Source organism: Stegodyphus dumicola, chromosome 2, assembly GCF_044657685.1.
Source record: "Stegodyphus dumicola isolate Sdum_Otavi_A_Nest chromosome 2, ASM4465768v1".
Classification (NCBI taxonomy): domain Eukaryota; kingdom Metazoa; phylum Arthropoda; class Arachnida; order Araneae; family Eresidae; genus Stegodyphus; species Stegodyphus dumicola.
The window spans coordinates 44,608,534-44,635,102 of NC_140769.1; the positions used below are offsets into that span (position 1 = coordinate 44,608,534).

At 33.0% G+C, this 26,569-nt stretch overlaps 1 protein-coding gene across 2 annotated transcripts in view; it reads right to left on the minus strand.

Annotated features, from left to right (window-relative positions):
* The window catches only part of LOC118202282 (transducin-like enhancer protein 4), a 645,188-nt gene that overhangs the window by 553,060 nt on the left and 65,559 nt on the right, over positions 1–26,569 (minus strand). For both annotated transcript variants that reach the window (XM_085810638.1, XM_085810637.1), the window contains exon 3: positions 2,344–2,444. In XM_085810638.1, coding sequence (XP_085666764.1) covers positions 2,344–2,444 — 101 coding nt within the window. The remainder of the gene's footprint in view (positions 1–2,343; positions 2,445–26,569) is intronic.

Sequence of the window (26,569 nt, forward strand, 5' to 3'; positions counted from 1 at the left end):
GAGGTGAAATGGATTACCAAACAAAGAAAAAAGACGTTAGAGCACGTTGAAAAACTGCTGCTGATGTGTATAGCAGCAATACATTTATGTACAGCTTCATGTGCAATGCTTAATTTATGTATAGTATATATTTCCTTCAATGCATTTATATTTTAGTATTGATTAAACGGTATTATAATAATAACAATATGCTTTTTTATAAGACCGGGTTTATTTTTCCTTTATTTCTTACTGAGAACATTTGTTTTGTATGTTATTACACATCTTGAGAATCAGATATGACACAATGAACGATGTCGCATAATACACTATAAGCGAATTGAAACATAGTGATCATGTTCCTACAAAAAATTAAATTTTTATATTGCTAGAATTTTAGACACCTCTTGAAGGAGACTACTTAGAAATGTGAGCTGCCATCCTTAGCTGAATATTTTTGCTAGAAATTTTGACCTGGTAGAAGTTAGTTGCATTTACTTTACTTTGTTCTCATGCAAGTAAATTTACATATGAGAACAAATCATCTCGCAGAAGAAAGATACTTTAATTCAACACAAAAGTTGTCTAACGCCTTTCATTTACAAGTATACATAAAACATAAAAGTACCAAATATTCATCTGATATTGTACAATGAACAAACAGTTTCAAGAATTCCATATTAATTTATCGATGCTTTAGATCAATAATAATAAATGTTAACTTAAGATAAAATTTTGATTACGCATTTTATATTATAACTGTACTTTTTTCAGATAACATGGGCTTAAAATTTCAGAATAATGTATTCATATCTTATATTTTGTAAAATATACTGTTTGTATTTGCTCATAATAAAATATTCAATAATTAGAAGTACTAGAATAGTTATTTAATTTACCAGAAACATATTGATACAAGATCAAGCTATTTCAATGGCTTTGTATACAAAAATATGGCCAATTTAGTTCGATAAGCTGAAAGTGACTTTGCAAAATTACTTGCGCAACATTGGGGAATAGTTGCCAACATTTACTAGATGATCTAAACCTCTTGTAATTATGTAATAAAATTTCTTTTATAAGGTTTAAAATAAATAGAAAGGATTATTATATTTCAATTTGTTTAATTGCAAAACTATAAATATTTATTTAAAATGTTTAATTTATTTTGAGCAATACATATATTTTTTAAACATAGAATCGTATGTTTGCCAGTAACATTTTTTAAATATATTGCCCTTTTTGGGAATTATCCGCTTTTGCAACTGTATTTAAGAAGGAAAATTTTTGCGTATTCTCAAGTTTTGGAATCATTGCATGTAATTCTCTACACTGAAGAATATTCTTATCGAAAATTTAGTTTCAAGTTCTTTGCAATATAAATGCAAATATCCTACTTTATCTTTTGTTTTGATATTTTTGCCACTGCAAACTGAATTTAAGAATCATTAGTACTTCGAAAAAAAAAAATAGCTGCATATTATAGGTACAGGTAGAAGCTAAGCTAGCACTTCTGTACTTACTAAGTACCACATGTGTTTGAGGTACTACTGTACATTGGCAAATTGCTGCCTAGATACGATAATACCTCAGTACTTACCTCAATATTTAATAATACCTCAATATGCTTCGGCTCTAATTGGAATTAGAAAGAAAAACATCCCGAAGGCAGTCTGATAGACCTGCCACTCCTCTTCGCCTACCACAGCCTCTCGAGAGGCACATGCGTATTGTGAATATCCCCTTGGCACACAGGCACTATATGCTTACCTTCCATTTATGCGTTGTTCCAGGATTCAAAAGCGGACCTTTTGGTACTGCTTTTAACATCACTAATCACTAAACGGGCTGGGCAGCAGCTGCATACTTTACCAAACCGCAAATATGCACCCATGAATATGATCCGGTTTCCTTTAGAAAGTTTCCCATGAAGGCACCTCTAGTCCACTTAGCCACAATCCAAATAAACTTGTCTGCACATATGCACGATATTATGTAACTCGGTAGTGAAATCAGTTTATCTGACAAACTTCATACAGTTATAATATTAATTTGATTAAGTTATCAATATATTTCATAATTTTGTTTTGCGTAACAAAACTTCTGACAACTTTCATAGTTAAATGGTAAGAAAAGTACATCCAAGCTTTCTGTTTGTCACTTTCAAGCATTACATATAGATAAAACGAAAGAAAGATCCGAGTATATTAGAGCTTGAGATACATATCATTTTCTCTCCATATGCCAAAACGCACAGGTCATCACGCAAATTTAGTAATAATTTGATTTTAAATTTGTTAATAATTTTTATCTGAATGAATTAAATAAGCGTAACAACAGAAAAATCACATGTAAAATATTCACCTATGATACTGAGCCTGCAGGAAAGAGAACTCCTCTTTAATTCTGTCACATGTTTCTGCGACTGTAAACTTGAAAGGCTGACCGGCGGCTGGCGGAGGACCCTGCGGAAAGGAAAACAATAATAATCAGTGAACTATAAAGTAAAACAGCAACTAATAAAAATAACTAATGCAATAATTATCACAGCAGATACAGCCTAACTGCGGCTCTTTGACCCCTAATTGTGGCACGCGTTGTGGCAAACAATGCTTTTATTTTTAAACAATCATTTAAATTTAAAACATAAATTGTGATACTAGATTCATTTTTAACAATCAGCAATTTAATCTTTCAAATTACAGCACTGAGACTTTAAACAGTTTCATACTGTGTACCATTGATGCGATTCTTTACCGAGGCAAAAGTACTTTTAGAGCAAGTATGGGACTGAAGAAAGCCAGAATAAATTAGCCAGGGCAGTCTTTGTGTATCACCGGGCAAATTAGTGTGCTGGTGACCCTTTGACAACCCCTCACGTTAATGAAATGTAAACGAAATAAAAACGGATTAGCATAAACTTCCTATGCTTCTGGAGGCCCCGGGCTAATACCCACCGGCTCTCGCATTAGCAACACCTTCCTCGATGAATGAACGTACAGTTTCCTTGGGCGCCTGGGCATGGCCCTATCCCAGTAGAACACTTTTTGGCACTTTTAGAATGTTACCTAGCATAAGAAGGAATTAATAGAGATAAGCAAAAAAAGTCCTAATAAGCAATTTGGCAAATCGAACGACGAGATGGCATAAGTTCGTAAGGTTGGTAGTGTTCATTAATGATGCAGATGAAGCCGTATAATTATATACTTTCGTGAGAGTAGCAGGAGCTGAGTGCCGAGCTGGCGGTAAGAGCAAAGTCAAGCAACACCTTGCGTTGTGAGTTGTTATCTCAAATCTTACTGAAAGGAATATACACTACGACTTCCATCGGTAAGAAAGGAAACGTTTTTGATGATTCACTGTGCAATTAAGGAATCAATTAAATGACTTAGCATTAGTTTTCATCTCCAGATATTTGTCCTCTCGGAAACTATACAGGAAAAGTAAATTATAATTTTTTATCCAAAAAAAAAAATCTTGATAAATGGACTATTCATTTTTTAAAAAAAATTTGATATATGCAAGTGCAATTTCTCTGCATAAAATTGCTCATCTATTTTAGAACTAAGAAAATCCGCTAATTTTGTTTTTCAAATCTCTGGCTGATTGTTAATTCTCAGCATATAAAATACTATTTGATTTCCCTCATAAGTTGAAAAAAAAACGCTAGTCCGAAATTTTAAGCATGGTTTCTCTTTCATTTGAAAACTACTGTTTACAGTCAAGGAAATTTGGTTTGGATCAAAGGGAGTTCAATTTTTCATCAACTACAATTTATAAATTAATCTAAATTTTTATTTTTAACTCCAACGAATTTTATTAGCTTAATCACAATCACCAAACAGAAGAATCAATCATGAGCAAGATCTTTAATTTTACACTAGGTGATACGTTTATAATTTGGAAGCTTTCACAAACTTTCTTGACCTTTAGTTGAATCAATTAATTGTTTTATTTTATTCTTCAATTTAATGTGCTAAAAATGCTTAATTCCGTACTTTGCAATAATTCTAATTACAAAAAAACTCATCAATTATGAATTCTTACCGTCCTATATTTAGAACCCAGCGGCGACCGAGCGGTAAAATTGTTGAGCACTGCTAATTTCGAACTGGGTTCCATTCTAGCAGAACGAGCTGGCTGCGTGAGCGTTTTCGTGGTTTTCCCCCCGTGTAACGTGTATACTAGCCAGTTCTACTTAGAAAGTCATCCACGAAGGCATCTCTTCCCCTAGGCAGATAGCCCGTGAGTGATTTGCCATAATCAGATAAAACAAATCAAACCTACTTTAGTTCAATCACTTCTGAATTTGAATAATTTAATTATCTTCTATTGTTTAGCAACTTACACATAAAGTATCCAACTCTATTGTAGTACAAAATCTTTTTCATTGGCACAAGTTACTAATTAAACGAAGTAGGTATCTTTTAGGTTGCCTTTACGTATGTAACGCAATCACGAACTAGTGCCCATTAAAACAATTCTCTACAAAAATAAATTGCGCTTGCGTGTTTCTTCAGGATTTTTTATAAACAATAAATAACCCCTTATATGTTGCAATCATACATTTACTGTTTTCGGAAACAAAACTTGTGTCATAACCGCAGGATATTTAATTACAGGTATTTTTTAATGCTATTTCACTATTTATAAATGAAGCGCATTTTTAAACAGGATAGATCACAATCAGTTAAAATTAATGCCAAACACATGAAATAAAATAGTGTAATACATCATTTCGATAAACGTTAAGAGTTTGCTAACCTCTGCAACGTCCTTCCATACAAAGAACGATGGTGCAACATGTAATTCATTAAATTCAGTCTTATGTTTCGAAACTCGTTTTGCGATGCCGATTGAATTTACTGCTGTGCAACACGCAAATAAAAATGGATGAAAACTGTAGTATCTACTATGATTTCTATAGGATAAGGGATACATTGCGACCTTTTAAAGTTTAAACATTGTAAGACACCGTATCAATCAACTGAGTAGATAAAGAAAAACGCTATTCATACATTAGAATTACCTTTTAAAAGCATGGACGGCTTAACGCATTACAAAACACACGAACAGCCTCCTTTGCATGTCAGAGACCTTTAAGCTTGTTATTATGCATATTGCTATAAAATTACTTCTGGAAACGATTTTCAGCAGTAAGAGATACAAAATAGATATTAAGATGAAAAATAATTTTAAAAAATCAGAAAGCTTTCAGATTTTACATTACGCCCAAAGGCGTGTTTTTTAAACATTTTGTGGGTTATCTTTATTTATTAAATATCATGTTCTTCGCATTTAAACCATAAATTCAATCCAACAGCAATATCACAAAATATTTAAAAGAGCATATCTTTAGAATTTCAGATACAAGGTCTCGCGCGCTAGAGACAATTTTTTTTTTTACACCTCTCCGTACAGTGTTGCCATTGTCCATTTTGAAATCACTAAGTTTTTTAATCAAAAACTCATAAATGCTTTACAAAATATGAAATAGCATAAATGTAACACAATAACAAGTAAAATTACTGGAAATGAATTTTCAGAAGTATGGGCTTAAAAACTAAAAAAATTAAATGGTCTAAAACTATCCCCCTCTTACGCATTTATTCATTCGGAGAAATAGCTGACATTTGTTACAAACTTGCACAATCTTACGTATGACAGCTCTGACTGACGTTTCTAACGACTCTTAGATATTTGCTCTATGTAAAAATCAGTAGTCCATGCAAAATTACAATTCGGAAAGAATAAACGAAACGGATAAAGAGAAATGTGACTTTAACAAACTGTCATTTTTATACTAAAGGGTCTACGAACAAATGATGACAAACACAAAAATTCTGGAATTCCTTTTTTTTCCTTTTAATTTTTTTTTTTTTTTTTTTTTTTTTTGAAAAAAATTGGCGAACATAGTAAAGGTTAAATACTCCCAAGCATTGCAAATTTCAGTAAAACTTCTTAAAAGGTTCGCCCGTATATACGTACGTCAATCAGGTAATTTTCTTATATTTTAATGAGCATTATTTATAATACATAAAAATGTCCTGTATTCCAATTAGATGCCTTAAATTTCTTGTTGTTTTGGAATAGCAGTGATCTTTTTAGCTACAACACCTTTGGCTATGAATATGAGCTTTAAATGAAAGTAATCTTAAATGCAAAGGTTTTTTAGCAGAAGACACTAAACCAGTGGTTGGCATTAGACTGGTTGAAACTTCGAAGTTTCTATAAGCTTCTCTTCAACCAAGTCCCCACCAGCGGCCGAGCGGTAAAGTCGCTGAACACTGGTAGTTTGGTCCGAGGTTCGAATCCCGCGAACGGGCTGGCTGCATGGGTGTTTTCGTGGTTTTCCCCATGTGTAACGTGTATACGAGTCAATTTCCCTTAGAAAGTCCTCCACGAAAGCATCCCTTGCCTTAGGCAGATAGCCCTCGAGGCTTTGCCGTAATTAAATAACCTAACCTAACCTCTCTTCAACCAATTAAATAAAAATAAAAGACGAATCTAATAACTCAAGCGACAAATGAGCTAGTAAAATTATGATATAAACTTTCAGTACACATAACAGATTCATGTTATAAAAATCATTCTTTACTTCTGAATGCTAAAAAATTAACATCCACCTTTCATAAGGTAGATCTTGTTATTGCGGAGTTCAATATATAATCTTAGTCAGTTTTGTCAACAGCTCATTTAAAAGTTTTTAGAAAAAGAAACTGAATACATATTCAATCAGTATAGCTTTCTACCCAGAAATGTATTTAAAAGAATTTATATTGCATGATAAATGCTTATTATTTTCCAATATAAATTTCAGTGCTCTTTAGACGAATTACGTCTTTATATTTAGAAGATAAGATGATATTGCTTTTTGTATGGATAAAATTTTCATGTTAATGGTAGTCCTGACTTCTTGAATTATTTCTCCATAGGTTCAAGAAACGTTTTGAGTTGAACGACAAAACTAATAAAAATTTCCTTTGATAACACTGAAAGAGAATTGTACAGCGCAAACTATTTTTTAGAGCCCACCAGGGCCGAGCGGTATAAGCCGCTGAACACTGGTAGTTCGTTCCGGGGTTCGAGTCCCGGCGAACGGGCTGGCTGCATGGACGTTTTCGTGGTTTTCCCCATGTGTAACGTGGATACTAGCCAGTTTCCCTTAAAAAGACCTCCACGGGGCATCCCTCCCTTTCCGTGTAGTGCCTAAGGGTAATAAATAAATGCACGTAATAAATAAATAAATTAAAAAAAAACTATTTTTTAGTAGATCAGAATGGTCGCTGTAAATAAATCCAAACTGGTAAACATAAATAAATAAATAAACTTTTATTTCTAATTTTTATATACGAAGTCCATAAAACGTAATTTAAGTTCAATAAATCGCAGGAGTTTTAGAAGCTAAAATATGAAAATATTTTACATTCATAAAGATGAATAAATCGATGATACTTTGAAACCGAAACCCTATTTTGTGTTTTCCTATTTTTCAGCATCGTCAGCAATTTCCTGAATATCGTTATATTTTGATAAATTTCATTTCATTGATGTTTAACCCCAGCATTGCAGGCCCACCAGCGGCCGAGCGGTAAAGTCGCTGAACACTGGTAGTTCGGTCCGAGGTTCGAATCCCGCGAACGGGCTGGCTGCATGGGTGTTTTCGTGGTTTTCCCCATGTGTAACGTGTATACGAGCCAGTTTCCCTTAGAAAGTCCTCCACGAAGGCATCCCTCCCCTTAGGCAGATAGCCCTCGAGGCTTTGCCATAATCACACACACACACACACCCAGCATTGCAATGCGAATCACATAGTAGCTTTCTATTAGCTAAAATCCTCAAAATGAATCTTCACCACTTGCTGTGGGCGTAAAATAGTCTACAATTTTATGCCCCAGCAATTTGTAGCATAAGTAAGTAATAAATTTTACTATTACTGTCAGATTTATTGCATTTAACTTGACGACAAAATCCTTTTAGTATAAAATTTCCACGATTTTCTAGTTTATTTATTATAAGAGAAATAAATGCGCTTTAGAACTATACGAAATATTTAATATACGAAATAGTATTTTATTACAAATAGTATTATACGAAATATTTATTAAATGAAACAGTATTTTTTCTCAACAGCCAAAATCATTAGGGGAAAAATTTATGAACATCATAGATTCGGATCCGACGATTTCAAATAAGCGCTTAGTTTTTTGCTTTCATGTTAGATACTTTTTGTGTTAAAGCATATTTCTGTATATACACATGCAAGTTATTTTATTACTTTTGTGATGCCCTAATTTTGCTTAAATTTCAGAGTTCCTTTTGTTAATGATTTCATATCAAGCACTTTGTGTTGAAGCATATTTCTATATATACACATACAAGTTTACTATTATTATTTTTCTGATGCACTAGTTTTGCTTAAGTTTCAGAGTTGCTTTCGTTAATGATTTATATTAAATTTGAATTCATTTATGTCTAAATATAATTATATAAATTACTTAATTGATACATTTTTTAATGTAATTTTATTTTATTCAACAATTGTATTCACTTTTATTACGATATTCATTTTATAATTAACCTCAAGTCTTATAAAGTGTCTACATAATTCACTTTGTTTCAAAAACATCTTAACGAAATTGTATCTTATTAACAACCGCCTTGCCTTACTTACAAATAATCCAAACACAATCTGCGCAGTGTGAGATATTCAATCCACCAGCGACATACAATTAAAGCAAAACTGAAAACTACATGTTTAATTCACTTTGAATACTCATTAAGTGAGGACTGCTTTCTTTATGTGATCAAGGTAAGGGTTAAGGTAAGTTAATTTTCGCTAGTACTTAAAAACACACTCTTGCATTCAGATTGTTTTTTCCAGTAACTTAAGAGCATTAGACATATTAATGTCATTCTCTGAGCTCAGCATTTATTTAATGTATTTTTACTTACTATTAGTGAATAATTTAAATATATGAGTTTGCAATTTTGCCAGTATAATTTACCATTAGTGTTTGCATAATGTAATCGCAACATATATTCACATATATTTTTATTAACTTAATTTGCAATTTGCTTTGCTTCATGATTTGTTATGTATAAATATTTATACAGATTTCATCTTTATATCTGTACCTGCACAATGCCCTTATTATATATGTATGCGTAACATATATCATAAAAATGAAAAGTATCTAAAATATGCATTGAATTAACAGAAATACACAACATATTAAAAATATGCAAAGCGGTAGTGTAGCACCTACAACATTTTTTTTTTTTTTTAATTTAATCGTATAACTAATAGTATGCATGACAAATGCGAGTACATTGTACTCGGCAGTGTCAGTACCTCCTTGCAAGTAACAGCAACTTTGGACGGTGGACTTTAAAATAGCCAAAAATCAACCAAAATATTGAATTTGTTTTTTTTTTCACTCTCGTAATATTCCACATACGACAACTACATCATATGCAAAAAACCGAGTTCAAATATTCTAATTTTTAAAAGGTTTGGTTTATTGAGATTACGGCAAAGCACACTAGGGCTATCTAAGGGGACAGATAGCCTCTAAGGGGAGAGATAGCCTTCGTGGAGGTCTTTCTAAGGGAAACTGGCTCGTATACACGTTACACATGGGGAAAACCACGAAAACGCCCTGCAGACAGCCCGTTTGCGGGATTCGAACCTCGGACCGAACTACCAGTTTTCAGCGACTTTACCGCTCGGCCGCTGGTGAGACCTAATTTTTAAAAGAAGTTAAGTGTGTGCGTGTGTGTGTGTGGTGATTATGGCAAAGCCTCGAGGGCTATCTGCCTAAGGGAAGGAATGCCTTCGTGGAGGTCTTTCTAAATGAAACTGGCTCGTATACACGTTACACATGGGGAAAACCACGAAAACGCTCTGCAGACAGCCCGTTCGCGGGATTCGAACCTCGGACCGAACTACCAGTGTTCAGCTACTTTACCGCTCGGCCGCTGGTAGGCCTTAAAAGAAGTTACAAGCATTTAAAATGTGTAAACAGCTTGAACTTTTCCCTCTAAATTTTGGAGAAAATGTAAAAGAAAATTTATATTTCAACAATTATTTACTGATGTTATTTGTATATTTGACCAAAAGAAGTGGTTATTTCTTAAAAAAAAAAAACTAGAAATGCCAGTGACAACTATTAATAAATTTTACTTTATGTAAATGCTATAGGCGTAGAACAGGAAGAAGCCAACTCGTTTTCCCTACTCGTTGCAAAAAAGCGTGATCAACGTCGCTTGAACCAAAGCAAAAAAGAGAAGTTTATCTGCTTGGAAAAAAAACAGAAATAGTAAAAAATATTGTAAAGCATTAAAAAATAATGTAAACATAACAAATAAAGGTAAAACATATGACATGCCTGAATTTTAAAAGTTTCATTGAATATAATGCATAAATTGTTTCTACTTCTAACTTCGAATCGCATACCAATTTGTGATATGTTTATTTTTCTCAAATTTAATATTGTGAGGTTAAAAATAGTTAAATGATAATAAAATGATGTCTAGTGTCTACATATTCAAAGTTAATTTGCTGTTTCTTATGACCATGTATTAAAGGTAAGTTTGAAGAAAAACTTAAAATTCGGTTTTCACAAAAAAATTTTTTTCGCAGTTCGTATGTCTTGAAAATGCTTCATGCGTCTCATTTTTGGTTAAAAATGAATGATATTTGGAAGAAACTATCTTGTTATATGTTACAGTAGATCTGTGTATGCATTTTTGGATATGAGGTTATAAAGAAGTTTCAACTTGTGATAATGTTTAACAAAAGGTGACTTTTTCCCAAAAACTGTATTTACGTTCACAAGAATTCTTTTTAAAAATTTCTGATCCATCATATTCAATAACGGATACACAAAAACGTTTGTCAAGTCTTTATAACTAAAAGAAAAATTAGGAAAAAATATTGAAAATTAGCGCGCAAGGAGCATTTTAAATCTTTAATTAAAATAATTAATTACTTGTTTTAAAAATTTTTAATTTAAAATAAATTAAAATTTTGAACATATACTTTATTAACTGATATTATAATACGTATATGTAGAAAATTTCTTGTTGAAAACACAAAAACTTAAAAAACTAATTTTTAAAGTCCACCATCCCCTAAAGATCAGCCTTTTCTCACCATAGTCTCAAATGTCCTCACCATACACTTCCTCTCCACATTCGGGTCCTTCTTTCTGTATTCCTCATAGTCAATTACCAGGGGACAAAGTATTAAGCTCTAGTTTTTTAGTCCAAAGGACGTTAACCAAGAAGGGCTATTAATTTCAAAATGGCATTTTGCGTCAATTCACTTTTCAAACTGTTGCCACCAAATATTATCGTCGTGTGTTATATTTAAAGAAACTAAATAATGAAGAACCTGCATGAATGTTTCTCGCATTGTGAAGAAACAACGGTACCTACAGCCATAAAATTTTGAATAACATAGTCTTCCAACCGAACATGGGCACTTGAAAGCCGAATTTTGAATTTCAAATTTGTTTTATTACCTATTTAAAATTTTGTAAAACTTTAACGAATTTTTTTTTTTTTTTTTTTTTGATTAGCAAACTCTACGATTTCAAAGCGAGCAATGGCAACACTGTACGAAAAAAAAAACATTTTTATCCCCAGCCAGTGTATGGCGAGGCGAGACTGTGTACCGAAAATTCTAAAAATATGCTGTTTTTAAATATTTTTTTATATATATATTTCTGTTAAATTGAATTTTATGTGTTTTAAATGCGAAGAACATGATATTTATTCAATAAAGGTGACACACCAAACGCTAAGAAAATGCCCTTTTAGGCGTAATATAAAATTTGCAAGTCTTCAGATTTTTTTAATTTTTATTCCAGCGACGAGATCCGACAGGCTCAAGAGCACCTAAGCCAGTGGGCCGGTTGTTTTGTCGATGGTGAAAAAAAGTAATTTAGTAGCAATTAATGTTGAAAATTCAAAGCATTTCCAATAAGATATAAAACAATAAGATTGACGAAGCTAACAAGAATTTTGGAATGGATTAGATTGGATTGGATTATTTAATTATGGCAAAGCACACGAGGGCTATCTGCTTAAGGGAGGGATGCCTTCGTGGAGGACTTTCTAAGGGAAACTGGCTCGTATACACGTTACACGTGTGGAGAACCACGAAAACGCCCGTGCAGTCAGCCCGTTAGCCGGGATTTGAACCCTATACCGAGCTAGGAGTGTTCAGTGCCTCTACCGCTCGGCTGCTGGTGGGCCATTTACTGTTGAATACTGGTTGATGATAATACATATATTTTTATTTAATTGGTTGAAGAGAAGTTAAGTTACGTTATTTAATTACGGCAAAGCCTCAAGGGGTATCTTCCTAAGGGAAGGGATGCTTTCGTGGAGGACTTTCTAAGGGAAATTGACTCGTATACACGTTACACATGGAGAAAACCACGAAAACGCCCATGCAGCCAGCCCGTTCGCGGGATTCGAACCTCGGACCGAACTACCAGTGTTCAGCGTCTTTAACGCTCGGCCGCTGGTGGGCCGAATTTTGGAATGAATCAATAATATAGGAAGAATTTACTGAACTCTTGTATCCCATAACGAGCATATGATGGAAAATATAACGAATGGTATCTCTTTAATACCAAAGAAATGTTACAGAACTATAAGCACTATAACAATAATCATGAGTGAGACGTCATTTCTATACACATTATAAGTCCAATTAACTTTCCTTTGCATTGCTCTTTCATTACATATTGGACACACTACACCTCAATATTGCCCACAGCCACAGAAACTAAACATGATGAGGGAAAAAAGAAACTACACTTTTTTAGTTCAGGAGAAAAACTACATTAAGGAAGTTTTCGTCTCAAGCGAAACAGTTTCTTTTTGCTGTCTTATGACAGTCTGCTACTAGCATTATTATTTGATAGAGTATGAGTAGATATTCATCGAAAAGTGACAATTAAACGAACCAAAAACTATATTAACATTGATGATATCATTACTAATGATTAACAGTCAACATATTTTTAAGCGTTGTTGAGATTTAATGTTTCCAGCTCTTGTGTCTAATTATTCCAGCTTTCTTTTCGAGCCATTCTAAAAGTTATTTATCTTTTTATTGTTCATTCTTAGAGCTCAGACCTATTCTTTTCACTTTTCTTTATAACCCATCGCTTTTTTCTTTTATTGAAAAGAGTTCGAATATCGCTTCCTTTTTGTTAAGAGTAAGAAAGCAAAGCTACAAAAACGATGCCAAAGTCGATTCTTTTGAACTGAAGTGGTTGAAGTGAAATGAAGCTGAGGTCTTTTTTCTTTTCCCAAACACTCTTTTTGAATGTGTCGTACATGTCTCCATTGTATATGATATTGTACTAAACAATTCGTCATCATTCCCTTAAAGTGACAGATGACGAGCATTCGTTTCATTTTCCCTTTGAATCATAAGGCTTCTCTTCCTCTTTAACGGCAAAGTCATTATTCTGAATTTATTCTGGCGTTCGCTGGCGACCATTTTTAACAAGGCATAGACAGAAAGTGTGGAAAGATGCGAACCTATTTTAAACGGGGAAGACCTTTGTTGTTTAAATAGAAATGGTTATGTTATATTAATAAATATCAAAAAGAGAGAGTTTGGTAACTTCGAGTAATCTGAATGCATAGTTAATGGATCTTTCATTATATACTGAATGCATGTATTATGACTTTGTTTATCCGCGACTATATTAATTTAAAATATTCGTACGAACTATTACCATATGTCATATTACTATAAAGCATATAACATAAAACTATTACTTTTATATATATCATAGTATTGATTGATTGTTGAAAATAAACAACTTACAATTGTTTGTGAAAGGAATGAAAAGTCGTGAGTCTTCCTTTCAACGATAAAATAGATAGAAGAATTGTTTGAAACAGTTCCTTGTCCCGAAAAAAAAAAAATGGATGTGTGACAGCAGACTTGGAATGATGTGTGCTTATGCATTGATTTCCATGAATTTATACATTGTAAGATGTCTTGGTTGTATTCACCAAGCTTTGTTTTTAAATTTAGTTATTGCTTTTGTGTGATTTTTATGAACTCTAAAAAGCTTTATCAAAAAAGCCTTACAGTTTTCAACAATTTCTTTTTACTCAAATAACTACACACAAAAGCATTTCATCTGACTGAACAAGTTTCAGAAATTTTTCAGGATTTGGTGATAAAAATATTTTAGTCAAACATTATTCTTCAATAAATATGTTTAATATTTTTTGTTAAATGAGTTAAAATATTAGAATGAAATAATAAGTCTAGACATATTTTGTTCATAGGAAGAGAGGTAATTCTAACAAAGTTCTGTAATGCATGCATGTGTGTATAAGTTATCTCATTTGTCTGGCAATAACATCAAAACAAGCCCACGAAATTCATCGTGGCGAGGAGTGCAAGACTGAGCTTGTCGTTCGCAAGAGCTTTGAGCACTATACAAGTGACAGTACGACTTTGCTCAGTTAACCTTGCCCAGCCCGGGGATCATCGAACCCCAGACCTGTGGTAGCTGCGTGACGCGCGCCGGGCCATGCACGTATGTAATATACCGTTATAAATTTTGTACATACGTAAATAATTTTAATGAAATTATACGTAAATTGCAGCATCTCTAATTGTAGCAACTATGTAATGTAACATGAAAAGCCCCATAATGCGAAGCATCTCCGGCAAACTAAGGCTACAGGGTTAGGTCCATTTAAAACTGGCGGAAATGGCTGTCTGCCCAGCTGGCGAGATAAGGTCAAGCTGGCGATAGTTTTGGCATCTAATTTTTATCGCCAATTTCGGCAAGAAATCTCACATTGTTGCCAAGCTTGGTGACCATTTGGAGGTATTTTGCTCCGATCCCTGTTAAGTGTAACTGGTTTGATCCTTATGTAACTGTATCCAGCCTATGTAACAGTAATTGTACCTTTAAGCAATTTCGAGAAACCGAAGGTAGTAGAAATTTCTTTGCAGACGAGGAAAAATTATATAAGACCGAAGAGAATACCAGTTTAGTTCAGAGTTTACCTCAGAGTATTGAAAGATCATTGTGCGAGCTTATGCATTTGAAGACTTTTCTTTAATTTACTTTTAGGTTCAACGTTCTTAGTAGTTTAAAGTGGTAACTACTGAATGTGCTCTTTAATACTGAAAAGAGCTGTGAGTGTTTTTATGCGTTTAAAATTCCAGAATTGTAAAGTGTTCTTCGAAAAGTAAATATCATCAAATGTGCATTCAATCCACTACGAATTCATGCGCTAGTTAATAGTACCTTCGTTTGTTATGCTGATAATCGTAATGTTGAATCATATTGTTAAGAATTAGATATATTGTTTCCTAACCATCAGACAAGCAAACTTTATGTGGTGTTAATATTTCAAAAGACTTAACCCGTTGAATGACCACGCTTTGTAGATATGCATTGGGCAATGTAACATGACGAAACTTAATACAAAGTAACGCAGAATGACGTAAATAACCAAGTTACAAATAAAAAAAAAGTTTTTTATTTAGGATTTATTTCGGTGAGGATCCGAAGGAAATTGGTTGATATTTGCTTATACAAACCTCAAAGTCTATCGTGAAGCGATTTAGTTTGTAAAGAAATTACACAGTTCAAAAGTTAATTTTCCAGCTGTGCAAATGAAAATAAATTGCAATGATTTTTATTTTAGTCACCTTTGTGTATTATAATGAAAATATTACACACCAAGGCAGTATTCGTAATATAACAAGCATATAATGTGGCAAAACAGACACAAAGATAAATAACGAGTTGATTTAATTATGTTCCTTTTTGCCAAGAAAAGACCGGAAAATACTTTTCAGTTTTCTGAGATAAATCAGCATTTTTAAACCTTTAAATCAAGAAAAGTTAGTAAAATTATTTTTTGCACACAAGATTTAATTACATAAAAATTAGTAAAATACACAGTTTATGATATTTTGACACGATGGTTAAATTTTAAGCCCCAAAATAATTGTTAGTGTTCTAGCACAGAAAAATGCTCTCTCATCCATCTCTTTACATAATTTCGAAACTAAGAGATTTGGACAATTTCTTCTCTTCGCATAGATAGTTTTTAACGGAGCTCATTGGTGTAAATACAAGAGAATTCAATTTGCTTTTCTAATGTACTCTTTGATTTTTTTTTTCTTATCCCGTTATGCCAAATGGTATGTATTACAATCTGAGGAAGTAATTCAATGACTAGAGTACATGCAGGGTTTTTTTTCTCTCCCCAATTAAAAGTAAAATGGATTTCTAAACTTATTTAGAGAAACAAACGTGATCAAATTTATAAAGATTTGGCCCTTGACTTTGGATCGAATCCAATATGTTTTTTTCGTAAACTTTTGTTCTCACCATTTGAGCTAACTGGAGTCCTTATTTTGGATAATTTTTTCTTATGAGACTTATATAATTTAATACTGATTTATGTATTCAACTATTAAGGGCCCCGTCATCTCTTTCTCTTAAGGATTATTCATATTACAGCAAAGCTGTAGACAAATCTGAGCCTGAAGAGAAGGATACCTTCCCGGAGGACTTTTTATGGAAACCAGCTAATATTCTAGTTGCACACGAGGAGAACCACGATAATTCCCATGCGACCAGCCTACCGCCAGGATTTGAAATCTTATCGAATTACCAGTATTCAAAGATTTATCACTTGACCGGTGGTGGGCCTTAGGAAGGAGTTTGTCCTGTCCAAATGCAAGTATAGAGGCTTTTACACTTCCAAGGGTTCTACATTAGCATGGGGACACTTTAAGATATATTTGATATTGACAGAATGTGTATTCTATTAAACTCAATTATAAATACTAATTGCCCGGCCGTCCAACCGGGATACTGGTTAGCGATGCTGATTGTCGTACCGGGTGATGTTTGTAAACATATACTTTCTGTATGGCTTAGGAGCACTCTGAATATGCGATTAGCCAAAAGTCCTCTTGAGAAGTTGGTGGTAGAGGAAGAGAAATGGAAGACCCTCTACCCATCCGCCTGGGGTGTTCTCTAGCAAAATTGGGGGCGGAAATGTGCAAAGTAGCACTGTCACCTGTATAGTGCTCAAGACTCTTGCCAACGACAGGTGCAATCTTGCACTCCTTGCCACGATGAATTTCGCGTTCTTGTTCTGATGTTATTGTCAGACAAGGAAGATAAGTCACAACAAAAACAACATACATACTGACAGATACTCATTTACACTGAATTTGCTCTCGTCATAGGTTGCTCTTAAGTCGAGGAAAATCTCTCCTTGCCTAATTTTGAAGAATGAATGGTTTTGTACTTTGACATTAGATTGGAGCAAACACAAACGAAATCACGAAAAAATGATTAGGAAATTAAATAACGTTGCATTCTCAGTTTACTTTTCGTAGAACTAAATCTAATGTATTTTTCTTAATTTTCAAAAACTTGCAAGAAAAATAGAATTAACGAGATTTTTTCAGTATTAACGAGGTTCCATTATTTCTAAAAACGTGAAATAAAATCGAATGGAATTGTAATAAAAGAGTACCGTAATTATTTAATTGTTTTTCAAATACCTTTAAACCTTTCTTTTACAAAATACTGACTTAATAACTTTCTATTAAAATGGTTTCATAAGTTTAAAAATCTTTAAACTATTTAAGAAGAAGATTTCTATTAAAATGATCACATAATCTCTAAAACTTGTAAGACATTAAATAAGTTATACTGTTAACTTGCGAACCAAAATTAATTTCATTTACAATTCACAAAATTAATTTCATTACAATTTACGTAAGTTGTGAAAGATACTGTAATTAAAAAATATCAATTCTCATGAAATCCTGTGCTCCGTGCAACTCCGAAAGTAGATATACATAAAATTATAAGTGTGTATTAACAGACATGTTACTACAAATAGCATTTATACACAGATTTGTCGAGCTGTTTACAAGCACATTGATAGATTCACACTGCACGGAACTGCTAAATTATAAAAGCTGGAGACACAAATTATATATACAGGATAAACGTATATATTCATATGTGGGTATGCCTGACAATAGTGTTTCCATGGTTCTGGTAGTATCTTGCATATCAAACATGCGCATTTAGAAGACAGCTTGCAATTCGCACAGTCAGACCCTTAATAAATTAGTTATGAGCTGCAAGTGTGCGTGTGATTCATTTAAAAGTTTGATGCATGCCGCTGGGCACGCAAATGCCAAGTATTCCTAACTACATAATGTTAATGGCAAGGAATATGAATGCATTTAATAAGGGGGAGAATGGCAGCAATAAATCACTCCCACACTACTGTTCTGATGTCAGAGGCAGTAACAGGGGAATAATATTCAAATCTAAGTTAAAGAGGCTATACCTTGAAGTTGGCAGAATAGTCCCTCTTCTTACTTCAATAAATAATTCTTTTTAAGATCTTCTCAGAATGCAAAAGTGACAAATAAGATAGTTTTACCCAAGTTCAAATCGTAGCAGAGTAGGTTTCTTTCAGTGTTTTTAATATATACCATAAATATAGCACGTATATTCAAATGTTTCCTGAAAATAAAACTTGTCACCGAAGAGGTAAATTTCAAGCGCTTTAACCTAATCAAGTAACCTTAACCTATGTTAGTAAATAATTTATTAACTAATGCTAATGTAATATATTTACTAAAGCACTTCATGATTGAAATTTCTGAAATCAAAAACGTGTTCTAATTACTCATTACTAAAATAGTTTCTTTAAGAAAGTTGAATTACCAATATCTGTCTATTATCATTCGCCGAACAGATAATTATGAAAAAATATGATGCTTCTTTGATGTATCAAAATTAATTTCATTATTGCGCAAACAATTTACATAAGTCGTGATTCACTTGATTTGGAACAAGTTCACTTGATTTGGAACTATTAACCTCACCAGACGTGAAATGAATCATCGCTATATCTAAAGTAATTCCCAGTCACGAAAAAAGTTTTGATAACCTTTCAGGTGAAGCCTTAAAAGTTTCATCATGATTTTTTCTTTTTATAATACTTCTTTATTGTTGTTTTACTCCAACTTGAAGTTTTGAAATATTTGTGGAATGCCGTCTAGAGCCACGATTTTGCACTCTCTATATAGTTTCTTGAAACCCTGCTCAGCTTGAGATACAGGTTGTACACCCAATTTAAATACAAAATTCTATAAAGCCAACTTAAAATCATAAAAGTTTTCTTTTAGTACGGCTTAGTAATGCTCGAAGATATACAAATGTTTATTTTGCTATAACTGCTGCAGAATGCCTTCAAATCATCATGGAAGTTTTGGGAAAAGAAAAGACATAAAACACGGACAGCAAATAAATCAAATATACACGATTAAAACTGAGATATCATTCATGATATCATTCCTTTGCTTTTTTTATTATTATACAAAAATTCAAATAAGAAGAAATCAGTGTCCGAACCACAAAGTGCAAAATCAACAAGATAATGTAGATTTAAAATAATAAACAATATGAAAATATTATTTAGAAATTGTTGCTGCGCTTTTTTTAAAGACTTAAATTGCTGTAAATCAATGACCTAAAATAAATTTTGAAAAAAAAAATTGACGTTTTAAACTAGATTTCTTAATTTAAACTACCACTTCAGGTCCAAAATATTTCCGGTTTGTGAGGTAATAGACATTTTGTAATTCCAGTTCTAATTAACATACTAAAAAAAATAGTATCACATTTCCAAAGATGTGGTTTTGTATGAAAAACTTACTTTTTCATTAAATGGGTTCACGTAAATCGCACTATATACCTTTTCGAAGAGGATAATTCATATATAAGGTGTTTATAAATTAATGGTGCGGTTTTAAAAATTAATATTAAATCGATATATCACTTTACCCGTGGTGAAACCTACACCGTAAGCATTGGAAATTGTCTAAGTTTCTCATGTGCTACTTGATGTTTGTCATGCTTACTGCGCAGCCGCAGAGTCAGTTTCCAAGATGGAGCTTTCTGTGTGCTTCGCTTGAGGCTTCCAGAGCTGTGGTTTCAGTGCAGCGTGAGTTTGGTGCTCGTTTTCTGTACGGTGTCCCGCGAGAAAGTGCAGGGCCCATGTTTGCTCGAACACGAAACTGTGATCGGTGACTCATTTCTAGACTTGTTGGAAACCTGGTTGTTGAACCTAGCTGAACCAACTGCAAAATGTTATCATCAAATTATGATGATAACATTTTGCAGCTGGACGGTGCTCCGCCCCATTTTCACAGGAATGAATTCTCAGTCGTTTCTTCACCAACGCTGGATTGCACCTGCTGCAACAGCAGACAACAGCCTTCTTCCACCCCGTTCGCCGGATTTAACACCATGTGATTTGATTCAGAAGTCAAACAACAAAAATCAGCGTTAATTCACCATGTGATTTCTTTCTATAGGGATTTGTTAAAGATCGAGTTTATTTACCGGCAATGCCCATATCCCTTGAGAAAGTTAGTAATCGGATAAAGCATACACTGCAGATTGTCACGGCAGTCATGCTACACCAAATATGGGAAGAATTTAATTGCCGCGTAGATGTGTGTCGTGAGACCAAGTTTTTCACATACTGAAGAACTGTGATTAACTCATCAAAAACTTAGACAATTGCCGATGCTTATGCTGTAAGGGCTGTTTGCCCATATAAAGTAATACATCCATTCATTATTAATTTTTAAAACCGCGCCATTAGTTTATAAATACTCTGTATATAAAAGAATGCGATCTTGCAAAATTATTTTTGACTGCCTAAACATTTAAAAGGAAATTTCCAAGAATACGCGCATGAAAAATTTGTGGATGAGATGCAGATAAATATTTATGAAGCCCGCAATTTTTTGAAAGCTGTCGAAGGCACTATAATTTTGATAAGTACAACACAAAAGCTATTTACCAGTTAATAATAACAGCTATTCAAGAAGAAAAAATTTGCGAATTAATGAAAAATTATTTGTATTTTTTAAGAAAGTTGTTTATTGATTTGATACTTTCTGCTTCAATACTTTGCCCTTAGTGCCAGTGTTTTTCATCCAGAGAATATTACTAATCAAAATTCATGTTTGTTGCACTCAAAACCTGAAGGGGGAAATATTAGTCAAAAAATAATCTTCTCTTCTTGTTTCCTTCTGCGATATATAATATCTTTGTTCAAATATTGCCTTTAACAACATCGAAATAAGAAATAGCACATTAAAGCATTCTTAAAAATTCAAAAACCGAAAGCAAACTTAACCTAACTTAAAACCCATTCTTTCAAGTCTGCTAATATATCTACTATAAACAGTTTCACATCTTAAAGACTGTTTACTAAATGAAAGTTGATCATTACCAAATTTTGCAACAATTTGAAAACCTCATTATTTCAGCATATGAAAAATGCTTAAATATTGTTAAGAATTTTTATTAAAAAACCCAAGATTTAGAAATCAAGGATTTAGAAAGACTGAAGCTTCATAAGGATTTTAAAGTATATTTCTTATTACTTCCTATACTTTTTTCATTCAGTTATTTGACTATCGTTTTCAGCCGCCCAACCAGGATAGTGATTATCGTAGCTGACGGCCGTACCGAAGTGTCAGTGCGGCATGGGGGCACTCTAAATATGAGACTATCCAAAAGTCCTCTTGAGAGGTTGAAGGTAGAGCAAGAGGGGTTGGACCCGTCCCTTTGGGGTGCTCTCCATCAACGCGACGATTAATTTCGTGGGTTTGTTCTGATTTTACTGCAAGACAAGTGTGCTAAACCACGCAACTAGTGTTTTCATCAGCATTTACATCTTTAAAAAAAATAAATGCTCATTCATCAAAAAAGCATCCATAAAACAAAAATATCCACAAGCATATTAATCACTTCCATAATTAATCTTCTCTTCACTCTAAAGCTTCAGTTAACACAGAAATAAAAGAGGTAAACCCAAATGAATTTTAAATTTAGATTACATTTACATTGGTTTTATAGAAAACCTCTATTCACTTTGTCAGAACCTTTTCTGAAAATCAAAGACAATCTCATGTCGAAATTTATCTAATTTAAAAACCTCATTTAAAAAAAACCTGTGAGTAAACAGTCATTCCTAAGCACTGCAATAAATCTTAGAGCACTGCTATAATTATTATGACACTTAATGGTTTTGCATTGTAACGATTTACGTATCATTTTGCTCGAATTCTAATAAAACATCCATTCACTTACTTACTTTATTCCTCGTTACAAAAAATTGTTTAAAAGATACATTCAAAATGATAATTTTTCAATTAGTCATATTCAAGGTCTGAACTAGTTAACTAACAAAAATTGTCACAAACATGTAGTCAATATTGTATAACGCTATAAAAATATTGTAAACACCTTTGTTAAAAAATCTTTCATTAGTTTTACCCTGCAAATCGCTATTTAAGCTTTTAATTATTTATTACTGTAAGTGGGATGCTTAAAGGATTTACGTCTGAATTTTCAATTATGAAATTTTGGTTATACGAATGATTTCATTTTGGGTAAATTTTTCCAAGACAGTTGTTCTTATATATTGAAGCATACTAACCACGGTGCGAAGGAGAGAAAATAGCCCTTTCCTTTGTTTTCTCACCATATGTCAGAACATCATTCCGAGATTAAATTAAATACCCTCAGTTACTGAAAGCAAACTAAAGAGTTATGAATATGGCGTGAGAAAACTGCATTTTGAGTTTGAAAGCAGACTTCAATATGTTAGTGCCTTTCAAACAGAATTGGATATTTTTACTAAGCAATTCAATGTAAATAGTGAAGCAGTGAGGCCCGATTTGCAGCCTGAATTAACTAAGTTACAATCTAACAATTGAGGGACTTACAGCACTTGATAGATTTTATATTCATGGGCACTTTCTGCTAAATAAAAATCGTTCTTTGCATTGGAGTAAAAAGGGCTTAGCTCCGAGTAGCAGTTTCCAAAAATCTCAAGAGATGTAGGTGGTGTTTTTGTAGGCTTGGAGCAAAAAGAGCTCAGCTCCAAGTAGTAATTTCTGAAAATTCTCAAAAGATGGAGGTGGTTTTACAGTTGAGTTCAACCGCTACAGAGTAAGCTTTTGCTTACTTGGTGCTATACTTCATGCCGTGTTGTTCCTGATTGTTTTAAGTGTACGAGAGCTGTATTTTTATTAACGTTGTTGTGCTTTTCTAGTTTCTCACATGTGGGACAGAAGTTAAAATGACCCCGAATCTATCCTTTCGGTCTGATCTGATGAATACTATCCAAGAACAATAACAAGGAACGGTCAAGGAAGAAAAGAAAGGTACTGAATCGGGACCTGTGAAAAAAAAATGAAAAATGAACCGCAATGAAAGTAAGAGTGATATTTCAACTCGAACAAACGTTATTGCTGATAGAAATACTGGTTCATAGGAAATGCGACTTCACAAGCAGTGATGCTGAAAATACTGATGGTGAATTCAACGATGAATAATGAAGAGTACTTAAATAATCTTCATTGAGTTAATGACTGTATGTAATACTGACAAGAAAACGTACTGAAATGATTTCATATTATGTTGTTTTATTTTATTTTTTCACACGTTATAAATGTTATCTTTCATTTGTTAATAAACTTTCTTTCACAGGTACTAGCTCTTAAATTTTCTATCCCCCAAAAATGGGCAATGAACACTGAGAAAATAAGGGCCTAGGTCCTAAATTTAAATAATAATGTAGCATAACTGAACACACATCCTGCTACAGTAACAGGCGTAAAAAATATTTTGACTAGCACTTTTAATAAAAACAAATATTTAGTCAAAAAAATTTTTGAAATTTTTTTCAAAATTTTCCGAAAATTTAAAAATGTGGAACTGGGCCTTTCTTGCTGCTGGCCCTTCAATTATCTCAAGCAGTTGTTTCTCAGTGTTCCAAAATTAGAGTTTCGAAAATCTTTATATAAAGCAAATTTCCCAAATTTAATATCTCATGCCCAAATAATTAGTGCTATTTTTGTTTTATCTTATATATGGTATACCTTATGGTATCAGTAAGTGCAACACAGCCACCAGAGAGCCTCAACTATGCGCCAGCAACGAGAGCGAGGTGAAAGAGGGGTATGACATATAGACAGACAGTCGTCTATCCCACGCGAAGGTGGTGAGATGTCTCCACGAGAAGGTGGTAAGACGTAGGTCTACACGTGAAGGTGTTGAATATAGAACTGTATATTTCCACGAGGAGGTGGTAACTTGACTGCATATACGACAGTTATTGCGAGTAGGCGCTAAGCTGCTATTTAAATTCTAAAAGTGATAAAGAACGGTGTTTATATCTAACAAGCGCGAGAAGGCGCAACAGCACTTGTATTTAATTCAATCTGTACCTTTTCTGTTATTTTCATTAAATGTTTTGTGGTGTGGAAAACGTTAGAATTTTTATTTGACCCTAGGATTAGCATCTTCAAATCCCCAACCATATATATATATATATATAAACAAGTATTTTCTACCATAAATCTTAGAAAGATCCTATTACAAACAAACCGACAGATGAGCATTTAGCATGACTTCTCAGAATTAGTACATCGCAGTTCGAACCTGAATTTAAGGAACTTTTAAAAATGCTTTGTAATTTCATTCATCAGATTATTAACTGGTATTGTAATATTTGTATCTTCTTTTTGAAGTTTTACAAATAAATTATATTGACTCTCTAAATATTTTTTCTTTTGTTTTATGACCTGTATCCAAAGAAGTTTTTCCTTCACTAATCTAAACCCGTCAGATTGAGAATTCAGTTATTGTACAATTAAGATATATATAAACCGAAATTAAATACCATGAGCAATACATGGACTTAAACATAGAAAAATTATGTTAAGTATAACAACATTGCAATACAAGAGAATTAACGGATTAAAAATCCATTGTTTTTAAAATTTATAAGCTGATTTTTTTTTCTAACCAGTAATTATTATCACAAAATAAATCAACGCTGAATACAAACTATATGATGACAGCAATCTTTATTTATACTTCTGTATATTTAATATAGAAATACTAATTCGTTCCACCGCACACTCAACATTACTATTCTCAAACTATTCTCAAACTTGCAAACCTTAATTAGTATACATTTATTATTAGTCTCCAGAGCTAGATGAGCAGCTATAGGCTTTAAAGCTTTATTAAATAAATGTTCTTAATTATCTGTACTCTGTAGTTATTAAATTTGTATAATTACTGAGAAAACCGTAGTAAATGTTTTGAGAATTCATTCGCAAACACTTGTTTTGTATCTCACTGCTTAGGTGTTGAATTCTGAATCTTTCATTAAGACATCTATTAAATAATAACTGCGAGATGCATTTCCAGAGCAACAATTATAAGCAGAAATCTCAGAATTTTACTATTTGAAGGTTTTTATGGACTAACGTAGATACATTATTTATAGGGCAAGTGCCAGAACCTAGGGTGTGAGATGAAATTTCAAAGGGTAGCTGATAGTTAAAAGTAGATAAGGGCACCAATGCTTTATCGTAGGTTTAACAGTTGTTGCTCTTTGATTTCAACTTTTTTGAGTATAACGCTCTTTCAGGTTTGATACTTAAAAATTGTTCATCACCAGTGTTTGAGCAGAGTTGTCAGAAAGTATAGGTTATATATGTGGCCTTTACATCTATAAACATGTTTATATATTAGAAGATATAATGTCTGCGATGAATTACTCTGATAAACATTGTCTGTAATGCACTTGTAGTAGTAACTTGCAGCATAGAAGTTAAAAACGTAATGTATTTAAATGAAACAAGAAACTTGAGGAAAAAACAGGAGCGAAAACCGTTGAGCACACTAGAATTCGATGCTGCATTCTTCATTAAAGATAGTATAAATCCCTTTTTAGGTTTCCGACCGGTCACGGACACTTAGCTGACAACCACTTAACCGACAGCCACTTGGACAGCAGGACATTTAGCTGATATGTCCATTTACAAGTTTACCTGACGCCCCGTTTAGCCCACAGCATGTTTAGCTGACATATATCCAGATGAAAACATGCGACGTTGTTTTATAGTAAAATTTGTCGCATCTTTATTATAAAAAGCTGTTTTCAGAGTACACTACCAAAAGATTTACGGACAAGTAACACAGTTTTGTCTTTATGTAAATCTAAGCATAGTATAACTACAAAATAATTCAAAGAAGCAACCTTAACTTTTGTAGATTTTGAATAAAATCTACCTATTTCGAGGGCGATCAGACATAGGTCTCTCCTTTTTAGAATCAAAAATTTTTCTTGCAGCAGTGGGAGAAAGAAAATACAGAAAACAATGGGTAGAGCAAAGCGAACACAAACGTGGCGTGATCTTGGTGAGAAAAATAGTAATTACGGAACGTTAAAAAGCTAAGATATTAAAATTGTGAAAGCTTTTTGAAGAACTGGATTGGAATTCATGGCGGTAATCAGGCTATGAAGGGAGAATAATTACGATTCCTAATGTTGAAGAATATTGAAAAATTTGCTGCAATTTTGATTATCGAAAAAGGGCTTTAAAATATATAAAAATAATAAAATTAATAAAACTACTCACACAAATGTGTTT